At 45.1% G+C, this 14,414-nt stretch overlaps 2 protein-coding genes across 3 annotated transcripts; both read left to right on the top strand.

Annotated features, from left to right (window-relative positions):
* Positions 1–374: 374 nt before the first annotated feature.
* On the top strand, positions 375–2,422 carry LOC311224389 (E3 ubiquitin/ISG15 ligase TRIM25-like). The gene has a single exon (XM_084309356.1). The coding sequence runs from the start codon at positions 448–450 to the stop codon at positions 2,110–2,112; it is 1,665 nt and encodes a 554-aa protein (XP_084165482.1). The 5' UTR covers positions 375–447; the 3' UTR covers positions 2,113–2,422.
* A 3,005-nt stretch (positions 2,423–5,427) lies between these two features.
* LOC311222857 (uncharacterized protein) lies at positions 5,428–13,129 on the top strand. 2 transcript variants are annotated; one of them, XM_084307494.1, is made up of 9 exons: positions 5,428–5,552; positions 9,093–9,255; positions 9,376–9,403; positions 9,885–9,982; positions 10,081–10,529; positions 10,657–10,978; positions 11,749–11,823; positions 11,931–12,663; positions 12,915–13,129. In XM_084307494.1, exons 3-9 carry the CDS (start codon positions 9,400–9,402, stop codon positions 13,091–13,093), a joined length of 1,860 nt encoding a protein of 619 aa, XP_084163620.1. In that variant the 5' UTR covers positions 5,428–5,552; positions 9,093–9,255; positions 9,376–9,399; the 3' UTR covers positions 13,094–13,129. The 2 variants fall into 2 exon arrangements, with proteins under 2 accessions (XP_084163620.1, XP_084163621.1); XM_084307495.1 differs by lacking the exon at positions 5,428–5,552 and adding an exon at positions 7,924–7,943.
* Positions 13,130–14,414: the final 1,285 nt, after the last annotated feature.

Raw genomic sequence — 14,414 nt, 5'->3', positions numbered from 1 at the left:
CTGCGGTGCTAAGATTGAAGATTTTTCACTCCATAGATTAATCTAGATTAATATTTATTTTAATGCTTTAACTCATTTTAATTAGTCTCCAAAGTTAAAGCATTAATTTTGACAGCCCTAAAAAAAAACATCTATCTATGAATCACAGTAAACTAGACACTGTCTCTTTAAAGCGACTCCTCCCCTGAACAACTGTAAGCAGGAAGAAGGACCTCCCACCCCGTGACGCGTTCAGAGTTCTCTCCATCTATGGTTCTCTCTACAACCAGGAAGCACCTCCCACCCCGTGACGCGTTCAGAGTTCACTCTACAACCAGGAAGGATCTCCCACCAAACACACCTTCAGAGTTCACTCTACAACCAGGAAGCAGCTCCCAAACACACAGTCAGAGTTCACTCTTCCTGAGAAAACGAAATTTAAGAGTGCCGTTGTCTTTGTAGAATAAAATGGCGCAGCAAGGAGTTGATCTGGACCGGGACCAGTTCTGCTGTTCTCTCTGTCTGGATCTACTGAAGGATCCGGTAACTATTCCCTGTGGACACAGCTACTGTATGGGCTGTATTAAAGACTGCTGGGATCGAGATGATCAGAAGGGGATCTACACATGTCCCCAGTGCAGGGAGACTATTACTCCGAGGCCTGTTCTGAAGAAAAACAATATAATTTCTGAACTGATAGAAGAACTAATGAAGACAGGACTCCAAGCTGCTCCTCCTGATCACTGTTATGCTGGACCTGCAGATGTGGCCTGTGATTTCTGCACTGGGAGAAAGCGGAAAGCCCTCAAGTCCTGCCTGGTATGTCTGACCTCTTTCTGTGAAACTCACCTCCAGCCTCATTATACTGTGGCTCTGTTAAAGAAACACAAGCTGGTCAAAGCCTCCACACGGCTTCAGGAGAACACCTGCTCTCGTCATGATGAAGCTATGAAGATGTTCTGTCGTACTGATCAGCAGTGTATCTGTTATTTGTGTTCCATGGATGAACATAAAGGCCATGATATAGTCTCAGCTGCAGCAGAAAGGACAGAGAGACAGAAAGAGCTTGGCATGAGTCAGCAGAAAATCCAGCAGAGAGTCCGGGAGAGAGAGAAGCAACTCAAAGAGGCCCAACAGACTGTTGATTCTCTCGATCGCTCTGAGCTGAAGAAGGTCATCGGAGCCCAACAGAGGACCATAGTGACTAGGGCTGAAGAACTGCAGAAGAGACTGGAGCAGGAGATAGCGGACCTGAGGAGGAGAGACACTGAGCTGGAGCAGCTCTCACACACAGAGGACCACATCCACTTTCTACAGAGTTACCCCCCCTTCTCCGGTCCCAGTGAGTCTACAGACTTACCCAGCATCAGTGTCCTTCCTCTCCTGTACTTTGCAGATGTGACTGAGGTCGTGTCTAAGCTGAGAGACAAACTAGAGGACGTTCTGAAAGAGCAGTCGCCCAGAATCTCAACAACAGTGAATGCAGTTAATATTTTACTGCCACCACCAGAGCCCAAGACCTCGCCCAGAATCTCAACAACAGTGAATGCAGTTAATATTTTACTGCCACCACCAGAGCCCAAGACCAGAGCTGTCTTCTTACAATATTCCTCTCAGATCACAATGGACCCAAACACAATAAACAAAATGATGTCTTTGTCTGAGGGGAACAGAAAAGCAACATGTATGCGGAAAAAGCAGTCATATCCTAATCACAGAGACAGATTCATTGAAAGGTTTCAGGTTCTGGGTAAAGAAGGTCTGACTGGACGCTGTTACTGGGAGGTGGAGTGGAGTTTAGGGGTTTCTGCAGCAGCCTCCTACAAAGACATTAGTAGAACAGGCTCTATGAAGGACTGTGGATTTGGATACAATTCCAAATCCTGGACTTTAGAGTGCACACCAAGTCATTACCACTTCAGACACGATAACAAGAGAATACGAGTACAGGGCCCCTTGTCCTTCAGAATAGGAGTGTACCTGGATCACAGGGCTGGTACTCTGTGCTTCTACAGCGTCTCTGACACAATGACCCTCCTGCACAGAGTCAACACTACATTCACTCAGCCTCTCTATCCTGGACTTTGGCTTCACGCATGCTCTGGGGAGGCTGGGTTTTGTGAGCTGAAGTAGAGATCAGTGACATTCACAACTCCTCTACCCAGGGTTTTGGATTTAAATTGATCTTGAAGATGCTGAGTTGTGAAAGATGAGGTAATTAGGAGTTACATTCAGTCACTCTATCATTGTTCTGAGGGACACACACACAGACATGCACTATGTTGTTCTGAGGGGGACACACACACACACTATGTTTTGCTTTGTTTCTAGTTTCTAGCCTACCGGGGTAAAGTTTGTTTGATTTGGATATTTACATATTCACATATTTGATTCCCATCTTCAGTACCCCTGTCCCTTTTGCATGTGGGGAAGTCAAAATCTTTATTTCCATACTCGGGGGGGGGGGGGGGGGGGGGGGGGGGGGGTAGGTTGGACCACAATATGTAACCATTTTATTTTTATTTGATCACCTTTCGTCAATTACTGTGGGATTTGGGTCTGTCTCTTCTCTTTCAGTTCCAATGTGGGGGGGGGGGGGGGGGGGTTGGTAACAATGTGGTGGCCGGACCTCCATGGAGGAGGTTGATTTAGCCTATAACCTTCTCCCTCACCTCTTATCTCTGGGCAGCCGGGACGCGTCTATTCTTGCCCCAATACATTTCCCAGGTGCACGTTCTGCGATCTGATTGGCCAAGGACGTTTCTGGTGTGATCTGATTGGCCACTGACGTTTTTGGTCATGTGACATGTGCGCCCAATCGCGTGACGAGCTGTGTCTTTGCCCATTTCCGGGTCTAACAGCCTGCAAACTACCTAACGCCTAGTTTATCACTGGTTAAGCTTAGGCGACTCTTTCGAAGTTGGTTAAGGTTAGAGTTTGGAATCAGGGCTGGTGTTATATCGCCCTGCTCGAAGACAAACTCTAACCTTAACCAACTTCGAAAGAGTGCCTAAGCTTAACCGTCGAAAGAACTTGCCGTCACACGATTGGGCGCACATGTCACATGACCAGAAACGTCAGTGGCCAATCAGAGCGCAGAAGGCGAACGCGGAACTGGAAATGTATTGGGGAAAGAATTCAGGCAGCCGGGACACTTCATACGGGACACTCTATTTTCAAGGCCTTCTGTTGAACCCACAGCCAGGATGTGTGGGGCATGGGTCAGTCAGAGAGAGAGAGAGAAAGAGAATTGTTCTTCTGCTGGCCAACTTTGAGGGAGACAGACCTAGATAGGAGCTGGTTTAGGAAGAATGACCATTCATTGAATATTGTGTATTTTGTCTTTTGTTCTTTTATTCTTACTAAATAAACTTGGACGTCTAAACCCAGAAGGACCTGTGTGGATATTTGCTAACGCAATGCAGAATAATTGACTTTACTCACTGTTTTACATACATGTTTACCATGAGAAATTCAGTCGAAATCTATAATATATTTGACATTATGAACTATATATATGCAGGGGTGTAAAGTACTTGAGTAATTGTACTTTGTTACAATACATAAGTACTGTTTTGGAGGATTTGTACTTTACCCGAGTATTATTAGGTTTGTATACTTGTACTTTTACTCAATTACATTTCAGAGAAAAAAAACATACTTTTTACTCCTTACATTTAAAATGCAGACCTACAAAGTACAAATCTTGCATGTCCAACCATTTTAATTAGTATATTTATTTCTCTTGCCGAACTAACGTTAACGTTATTAATCCTGCGGCCAAACTATATTTAAAAATAGCCAATCAAATCCCCATCAATGGAAAATGAACCCGCCCATAACCATGCTGATTGGTCCTTGTGCAAGACTAGAAAGTGGGGATATTTGATTAAACCTGCTATCAGAAGAATAGACAGTCAGAGTGACAAGCTACAGAAGATGGCCACAAACGATTGTACGAGTGATGAGGACGAAACGCAACATTTCATTGCCCCGGAATAAAAAAAAGTTTTTACTTTGACTTTTTAGTACTTAAGTACATTTAAAAGTAGAAACTTTTTGACTTTTACTCAAGTGTGTTTTAGCCAGATACTCTGACTTTTACTTGAGTAAGATTTTGAGACGGTACCCATAATTTCACTTACTGTAAGTATAATTTCTGGGTACTTTTTAAACCCCTGCTAAAAACCCTTGCCTCATGTCTGGTCCAGTGCCATTTTGACTATGCCATCAGTTCATGGTACTGGAGCCTTAACAAACCCCTGCAACATAAACTTCAAACAGCACAGAACAAACTAATCAGAGTAGTTTTAGGCCTAAACTCCAGAACCCATAAGGCTCAATTTTCACGGCTACCAGTGGAGGCCAGAGCCAAACAATTACAGCTATAGGGATGGTGCACAAGATGTTAAACTGGAGAGCCCCAACAGATTTTAACAACCACTTTGAAAGGATTGCAGGGGATGTTTTAAAAATAAAATGTTTGCTTCACCAAATAATTTGGTCAGCAGCCGCCACTGCTATGCTTGCACCACATGATACCAAAGGCGCTAAAAACAAAATTACAAACATCTCAAAACAAACTGGTCAGACTACTGCTTGACCTTACTCCTAGAACCCACCTCACCCCTGCCCACTTTGACAACCTAGGATGGCTTAGAGTAGACGACAGAGTACAGCAACTTGCAATGGGCCTGGTCTACAAGATACACTACATGACCAAGGTACCCATGTACATGTCAAAATACTTCCCAAAGGTCAGTGAATACCACGATCACAACACCAGAGGGAGTTCCACAAATCATGTTCAACCCAGATTCGGCTCAAACAAGGGACTAAACACGTTTCGCAATTATGCCACATCAATGTGGACCGCCCTACCCAAAGCTGTAAAGGAATGTGAATCACTACCCACTTTCAAAACCACTCTCAAAGAACACCTATGGGAGACTGCAATTCGAAACTGGCCCCTGTAAATGTCCTAACCCAACCCCCTCCAATGTACAGTAAATGACCAAGTATGGTTTTGTCAATATTCCAATGTACAGTTTTGCTTGTACAGTTGTACAGTGTCCTCCACACACCCCTCCCCCACCCCACCCAACCACCTCCAATGTACAGGTTCTATGTCAAATGTATATACTCTCTTTTCTGGACTCTTAGTACTGTAGCCTATTTGCAAATCTGGTATGTCATAATCATAAATGTATATAGATGTAGCAGTACTGTCTATCTGTATGTCGTGTGTTATGATGAATTGAAAATGGGGGACCCTGATGTAAACAAGAAAAAGTCTTGGTCTGAATCCCCTTAACAATTGTATGTATTGAGCTGTACTGTGTACGTACCCATTCTGCAATCTAATACAGTTTTCATTCAGTCGTCACGTCACTTCACGTCACTGTTGAGCCGCGTAACCGGCGCGCGCATAATGGAGGTAACAACCATAGATATCTATTGCTCCCACTCCAGCGTTACTGACCAGCAGTGACCTGCAACTTTTCAGACTGTAAGTTGCTCCCAGCGTTACTCTGACCAGCAGAGACACACTGACCTGCAACTTTTCAGAGACTGTAAGTTCATTTAACGTATTCTAATCTAAAGAAACCTATATATTACTATTTGTTAACCACAGCGTTATTTCACCGTGTGTTTGTGTGTGCGCGCCCCGTGTAATGGCAAATTACTTTTACTCTCGCTTTTTTCGGTGGCTTTCAGTGTATGTATGAAACACATTATACATTCAGGTATATATTACTATTGATACATTGAGGTATTAAACGTTAATATGCCGTTGTTAATCAGAACTATATTTGCCTGCGTGCGCGCTTTCCGTGGCAAAATGCACTCGCGCTTCGAGACAGTACGTTCATTTAACTTAACTTATTCTGGTCTGAAGAAACCTATATTACTATTGATACATCTAGGGTAACGTTAGCCCCTTTCGTGACTTTCGGTTTGCAAGCCTGGGGCTTTTGTGACCGGAGTCACTTGCTTATACGCCCCGATTACCCAGTAAGGAAACGACCAAGCGTCATCAAGGGGCTCGCGGTGTGTCAAGAATACATCAGATCTGAATTTCAAAGATACCCAGCGTACAATATGGGTCTAACACAGCTTCACGATGGGGTCTGGAATCTCGGAGTTGCTAATAAACAGTTTAAAACATTGTTACTCGACGAGTGGTATTTACAGACCGAACGTCCATCTCCGCCGTTGGTGTCACAGCGCATGCGCACCAGGCGCTAATGCCGCGTTCACGTTACTGGGAAGAAGCGGAAGAACCAGCTTCCGACTGGGAAAAACCATTCACGTCAGCCTCCTAGTGGTAATTCCTACTAGGACATATGGGATTCTTTTATAGACCCGATATCTCCCACTTCGCGTCACGAATTGCGGAAGTATGGATGTGGTGGGCATTTCATCCATAGATATATATAGAGTCAAAGCGTGAAGGTCCTAGTTGTAGCAACGAGATGTCCTCTGGTTCTTCGAGTAGGGGGTATCTGCAGAGCCGCAGAGCTGGACGGGTTGGAGGCGGGGCTTCGTGGTCTGGACAAGTATTAGTGGTCTGGACAAGTATTGTCATGCACTTGTCCTAATAAACTAACCTACACTGTAGCACTCAACACTTTATGAACATTGTTACTCAGCTGATAGAGTTGTGCCCTTCCTGATGGCTTGTCGTACAGAACTTGTAAGTCGCTTTGGATAAAAGCGTTGGCTAATCATAAATGTCTAGATGTAACATTACTGTCTATGTACCTATGTAAACGAGACGAAAGTTAAGTTTACTCTATTATTTCGCCGTTGACTAAAGACTCACTTCTTCAACAATTATCTGAATAAAAAAATCGAACCCTAACTAACCTTACTGTCATGCACTTGTCCTAATAAACTAACCTACACTGTAGCACTCAACACTTTATGAACATTGTTACTGAGACGAAAGTTAAGTTTACTCTATTATTACTAGATCTGGTATGTCATAAATGTCTAGATGTAACATTACTGTCTATGTACCTATGTAAACGAGATGTAAACGAGACAAAAGTTAAGTTGAAAATGGGGGATCTATGTAAACTAGCATGGCTTTGTCATTATTCCAATGTACCCAACCCCCCCCCCCCCCCCCACCTCCAATGTACAGCCCCACCCCACCTACCCAACCTCCAATGTACAGTTTCTATGTCAAATGTATGTCAGTATTCCAATGTACAGTGTGCCCCCCCCCTACCCAACCCCCCCCCCCACCTCCAATGTACAGCCCCACCCCACCTACCCAACCTCCTCCAATGCACAGTTTCTATGTCAAATGTATATACACTCTTTTTCTGGATTTTTTTAGTATCACAAACAGTACTGTATTTGAAAATCTGGTATGTCATAAATGTATAGATGTAGCAGTACTGTCTATCTCAGTCTTGATCGACTGGTCGATCTTTGAGACTGTCCCTGTAGATCTTTCCATGAAAATTTAAAATTTAAAAAACAGTTCTACCTTTGTTTTGATGTGAAAAGTGATGCTGCACTTAGCACTGACTGAGAAAGTACACATACAGTTCTACTTTTGTTTTGATGTGAAAATGAGGCTGCACTTAGCACTGACTGCACTTAGCACTGACTGAGAAAGTACACATTACAGTTCTACTTTATAAAATGCTAATTGTAAATATGTTTGTCAATGTTAATAATATGAGAGTCCACATTACAGTTCTACTTTTGTTTTGATGTGAAAAGTGATGCTGCATAAGATGACTGCACTTAGCACTGACTGAGAAAGTACATAATAGTTCTACTTTGACGTTTTAATGTTGGACCAAAGCATTGCATGTAATTAGAATACAGGCAAATAAAAGTCATTTAGTTTAAAGTACAATCTTGGCTGTCTTTTTCTCTCAACGCTTCAATAGGTAGATCTTGCCTTCACCAAAAAAAAAAGAAGTGATCTTGGGCTTAAAAAGGTTGGTGACCACTGGTCTATCTGTATGTCGTGTGTGTCATATGATGAATTGAAAATGGGGGACCCTGATGGAAACAAGACGAAAGTCTTTCTCAGGTCTGCATCCTCTTAACAATTGTATGTATTGAGCTGTACTGTACTGTACCCATTCTGCAATCTGTTAATAAACTTTTCAATCAATCAATCAATCAACGAGACGAAAGTGAAGTTGAAAATGGTGCGCAGTAGTGCAAATACTTGTCCAGACCACTAATACTTGTCCAGACCACGAAGCCCCGCCTCCAACCCGTCCAGCCTGGCTCTGCAGATACCCCCTATTGGGTTCTTCCGCTTCTTCCCACGTAACGTGAATGCGGCATTAGCTGCCTGGTGCGCATGCGCTGTGACACCAACGGCGGAGATGGACGTTCGGTCTGTAAATACCACTCGTCGAGTAACAATGTTTTAAACTGTTTATTAGCAACTCCGAGCTTCCAGACCCCATCGTGAAGCTGTGTTAGACCCATATTGTACGCTGGGTATCTTTGAAATTCAGATCTGATGTATTCTTGACACACCGCGAGCCCCTTGATGACGCTTGGTCGTTTCCTTACTGGGTAATCGGGGCCTATAAGCAAGTGACTCCGGTCACAAAAGCCCCAGGCTTGCAAACCGAAAGTCACGAAAGGGGCTAGGGTAACGTGAATGCTACAAAACTATAATGCCTTTAGTTAATCAGAAAGTTATTTGCGTTATAAACGACCATACATAGTAGTATGGTTATATTGCTAATGCCAGCTAATGTGAATGAATGGCACAGAACTAATGCCTTTAAGGATAGAATAAAACGAAGCATCTACTGTATTGCCGTGTGTTTCTATTGTAAGCAAGTCAAGCAAGTGTAGAGCTTTCTGTTGACTTTATAAATTTTTTTGCTCCACATTTATGTTTTATTAGTTTTATTTATTCTATGTTTAGTCTTGCCTATTTTTTATTCCTTTTATTCTTGCTAGTTCTTATGTTCTTTTAACTGTAGCGCTTTGAGATTTGCCCTGCAATTGTAAAGCGCATTACTAATAAAATCTATTATTATTATTATTATTAAGTGTAATTGAACACAATACATGCTTTGTCATTACATTTTGTCACCCTTGCACCCATGACTGTTTAGATGGAGAATCCTAGTTTTAAAACTACCCACAACGGGGAGCTGTCCTTGGAGGCATCCCGGGTGGCCCAGCACCATGTCCGCGCCCCTGCCGTGATGGCCAAAAAGCCAGAGGAGGTGGAGGCGGAAGCCCGTGCCCGCGTCGTCTCCGAGGGGGGTGACCCTGGTAACTTATTTTTATTTATTTTTTTACTTCATTTTCATTATGTTTCGAACAATAGTCCAGTACAACATATGAAAATGCATTTTAACATGATGTGACCTTTTTTCATTCCAACGTGAATAGACTTATGAGTAACTTTGTCATGGAATGGGTAAGTCTGGACATGGAAGAACGTCTCCCTAATCAATGCCCTTCGGCCGGTGTCTGCTGTAGTCTCCCTAATCAATGCCCTTCGGCCGGTGTCTGCTGTAGTCTCCCTAATCAATGCCCTTCCGCCGGTGTCTGCTGTAGTCTCCCTAATCAATGCCCTTCCGCCGGTGTCTGCTGTAGTCTCCCTAATCAATGCCCTTCCGCCGGTGTCTGCTGTAGTCTCCCTAATCAATGCCCTTCCGCCGGTGTCTGCTGTAGCTGTACTCCCTGCCATTGGGTCTGTGCATGGTGTAGCTGTCATAACCACACTGTGTATTAGTGCTTGTTTGTCTTCACTGTAGTATCTGCTGTCTTCAAAACCACTTCCCTACTCCCACTGCTTTGCAAGAGCTCATAACCAAATGGTATGTCTTTGCATGTTTTGTATTGAAATCTATTGCCTTTCCCCCCCTTCTTTTCTTGTATTTAATTTCCCATTGTAGCCTTGGAAGTACAGGCCCGCGCCCTGCTCCATCCGCCTCCACCTCCAGCCACTGCAGGACCAGTGATGGCCCGTGCCCCCGTTGCTGACGGTGCAGAGGTGCGTTCTGTGATAATTCTGGATAATTCTGTGTTTATATCACTTTTAGTCTGGGAATCTAAACTCAACCTCCCTCTACTGTTTGTGTCTGCCTACAGCTGCTGCCGAAAAGGTGGCATGCAGCGCTCACCGTGGAGCAGCAGAAGTGGATCGGTCGGGCGATGTTCACCAGGGGCAGCACAGGGAGGCCCCAGCTCGTGGATGAGCTATGCCTGTGGTGGACACCTCCCCAACCCAGGCCGATCTACCATCAGCCACCCACTTCCCCCGACCTCTTCTTCCCATGTCGGCTGTTCCTCTGGATGCCCCATCGCATTTGGCACAGCCGGCTGACCTGCCCCCAGCCACAGTGTGCAGGGTCCCTGACCAAGGCTGGGCTGTACAAGACCATCCGGAGGGTCCTGGACATAGACGGGTGGTACCTCATGGCCACAGAGTACCTCGAGTGCCCCGTCTGTAAGAAGAAGGTCGCGGGGTGGTCACAGGGAATCATACGGCAGCTGCCTCCCACCTACAGCTGCCAGTTCCCGGCTGTACTCGCGTACAAGTAAGTGTGGTTGACCGTTGACCTTGGTTTTATTTAATTACTGTTACACTTTGTATTATTAAAATACTATATGCTACATGCTGTTATATTAGTGTTACCCCTACTCTAACGAGCCTTTCTTCACCAGGCTATCCTGTGACTTGCGGGTGGTCTGCCTGCTGAAGTCCCGCACTCTGGGGAACAGTGCCACTCGGCTGGCCGCCCAGCTGAAAGAGTTGCATGCAGAAGCCTGGATGCGGAGGTCCACTCACTACCTCGGCGTCTGCGATCAGTTCCTGGCCTTGGGCGAGAGGAGGCAGTTCTTATCGCCACCACCCATGCCTCCGGTGCCCTCACCCGCCTGGCTGTTGGCAGTCTACTGCCAAGACGTGCTGTCACGGCTGGACGACTGCATGGCCAGGATCACTTCGACATTTGGATCCATCTTAAAGTTGGATTCAACAAAGAAGGTAAGGAAGGTGATTTTAGCAATGTATATCATATAATTATTGTATGTGCATGTCCTTATGTTCTCTCCGTCTCTCTCACACTCTCTGTTAGAGCCATATGAAATCCGTTTTATTTTTTTCCAAATTCCATTTTATTTTTTTCCAAATTCCGTTTTTTCCGTTTTAATATTTCAGAATTCTGTATTTTGCTTTGTACGCTCATGTTACCATCAGAAATAGTGTCTAATAAGTGGGAATTAATAAATGTCCACAATTTAATAAGATATAACAGTCCATTTAATAGGGCCGTCTTAAATACTTTGAAGCTTCGAAGCTTTGTTCGATGGGCATGGGATTCGAATATGAAAAAAATATTTGATTATTAAAAAAAAAAAAAAAATTATATATATTTTTGCAAAATCAACTCTGCCTCTCTTTGTTAACTACAACAAGCAATGCTGTTTGTTATTTAAGATGACGGACTCGGCACTGACAGATTTGTGTTCATTGTGCTGCTTTTATAAAGCCTCAAATGACGGCTTACAATATTTCATGAAAGCAAAGTGTTTTGTTTGTCTAAGATTTTAAAAGGTTTAAACTTTACAGCACTGACAAAGTTGAACAAAGTGCTGTACAAGTTCCACAACATAAAAAAAAAGTAAAAAAAAAAAAAAAAATTAATTTAAAAAAATTTTTTTTTATAGTGGATTCCATTTTTATTGCTCAATTCCGCGATTCCGTCCGCGATTCCGTGATCGCGGATTCCATATGGCTCTACTCTCTCCCACCAGATGACGAAGAAGCTCGCCGGTGAGGCCAGCCAAACGGCCGCCTGGGTTGCCAATGTCGGTAACGAGCACGGACAGGTAACTTTTTAGAACATTTTAATAAATCTCTTCTTTATTCCTTTGTGAACAAAGTAATGTCCTGCTTGACAGAAGAGAGTTCTTATTTTTATCTTGTGTTATTTCAGGTCATCATGAGTGTTCTCACCTCTGTTGAGAGCGTGGAGGGCCTGCCCATGGCGGTCGGACTAATGAGGCGGTACCGAGACTCGGAGGTACCCCCCCCCCAGCTCATCTACGTAGACCGAGACTGCTGCTGTCTTCGGGGCGGCGTGTCGGCGACAGCTGCCATGTTCCCGGACTGGGGTCAGCTGGTGGTGCGCCTCGACATCTGGCACCTGATGCGCCGCTTTGCGGCGGGTGTCACGACAGAGAGCCACGAGCTGTACCCCACGTTCATGCGGCAGCTGTCCCACTGCATCTTCGAGGTTGACTCTGAAGATGCACGCCGCTTGACCGACGCTAAGCGGTGTGAGCTGGAGGGGAAGCACGGGATGGTTGGCCTAGGCGAGGCTGAAGTGAGGGCGAGGATCTCCCTGGAGGAGTGGGCCCGCCACTGCCGTCGCCGCACGCGCGGAGTTGCGGAGACGGAGCGGCTCATCCAGGAGCTCCTCGACACCTTCGGCAGCCACAAGGGACAAAACACCCTGGGCATCCCGTTGTTGGACTCCCGACGCATCCATGGCATCTGGAGTTCGCAGAGGCGACACCTCCACTGCATTCAGGACCCACCTGGTGTGCAGCTGTACAGACAGACCGGTACGCTGACAAAGGGCGGAGTCAGTCTACCCGTGTTTCGCTGCGCACGCGGTTCCGTATCGCTGGAGTCGTTCCACCTCCACCTCAACCGGTTAATCCCAGGTAATTACATTTGTGTTACTGTCTTTACAGTGTCATCATTTTTAAAAGCCCTCAAAACTCACCTTTCTACGCTTGCTTTCAACCCATGAACTCCTTCCCCTCACCTTTTTATATCGTTTATTTTTTTTCCTCTACTAAAACTATTGTTTGTTTTGTAAAGTGTCTTTGAGCATTAGGAAAAGCGCTATATAAATCTGATGTATTAATGTTGCTTCTTCCGCGTCGCTAATGGTCTCATTATTCTTTTGAAGGTACGCAGGTCAACGCCCTGCACTTCCAGGCCTTCCTGGTAGATGGACTGGTCAGGTGGAACGAGGACCGCGCCGAGGCAGCAGCTGCACCACCTGCAGCGGAGGAGGAACCACTGCAGCCTCTGTGCTCCTACAGTGGCCACCTCAAGCACGTCCTTAACCTGAATAGCCTTGGTTAGCTTACTGTTCAGCGGCTAGCTCAAGCTCCTCAGGTTAGCTTACTGTTCAGCGGCTAGCTCAAGCTCCTCAGGTTAGCTTACTGTTCAGCGGCTAGCTCAAGCTCCTCAGGTTAGCTTACTGTTCAGCGGCTAGCTCAAGCTCCTCAGGTTAGCTTACTGTTCAGCGGCTAGCTCAAGCTCCTCAGGTTAGCTTACTGTTCAGCGGCTAGCTCAAGCTCCTCAGGTTAGCTTACTGTTCAGCGGCTAGCTCAAGCTCCTCAGGTTAGCTTACTGTTCAGCGGCTAGCTCAAGCTCTTCAGGATAGCTTACTGTTCAGCGGCTAGCTCAAGCTCTTCAGGATAGCTTACTGTTCAGCTGCTAGCTCAAGCTCCTCAGGTTAGCTTACTGTTCAGCTGCTAGCTCAAGCTCCTCAGGTTAGCTTACTGTTCAGCGGCTAGCTCAAGCTCTTCAGGATAGCTTACTGTTCAGCTGCTAGCTCAAGCTCTTCAGGTTAGGTTACTGTTCAGCGGCTAGCTCAAGCTCTTCAGGTTAGCTTACTGTTCAGCGGCTAGCTCAAGCTCTTCAGGTTAGCTTACTGTTCAGTGGCTAGCTCAAGCTCTTCAGGTTAGCTTACTGTTCAGCTGCTAGCTCAAGCTCTTCAGGTTAGGTTACTGTTCAGCGGCTAGCTCAAGCTCTTCAGGTTGGCTTACTGTTCAGCGGCTAGCTCAAGCTCCTCAGGTTAGCTTACTGTTCAGCGGCTAGCTCAAGCTCCTCAGGTTAGCTTACTGTTCCAAGAGTGTTTGTGGTTACCTTTTTATTTTCCTGATTCCTCTGGCGTACCACTAAAGAACAACTTCTGATCAAGCAATAAAGTGTCCTCACTAGCAGAGCAGCTATTCTATAGCACGTCTGTATTATAGCGTGTTATTTCTTAGTTCACTTGTGAGAACTAAAGCTATCGCCGTGGCCGCTGCTTCGGTTCCCCTTCTCGGGCCGGGTGTCGGTCGGGCATTCAGTCAGAACTGGGCAAAATTGACAGGAGGATTTGATGGTGGATGGCCTTCTAATTCATAGATATATATAGAACACTAGATAAGCTATCTAGTGTTCTATATATATCTATGTTCTCATTAGCAGAATTTAAAGGTCACATATTATATTCAATATGAACAAGTTAATTTAAGTCTCTGAGGTCCTCAAAACATTTCTTTGAAGGTTTTCCCCCCCCTGAAAATACCACTAAATGAATTCTAGCATGTCTCAATAGCCCTCTGTTTCAGTTCTGTTCGGCATGGGCTGTTTCTGTGTCCAGCGTTGAATGAGACATGGGGAAATTCAGATC

The sequence above is a fragment of the Notolepis coatsorum genome (genome assembly GCF_963971535.1).
Source record: "Notolepis coatsorum genome assembly, chromosome: 2".
NCBI classification, from domain to species: domain Eukaryota; kingdom Metazoa; phylum Chordata; class Actinopteri; order Aulopiformes; family Paralepididae; genus Notolepis; species Notolepis coatsorum.
Note: the sequence above shows the minus strand (reverse complement) of the source record. Positions and strands in the feature narration are given on the sequence as shown.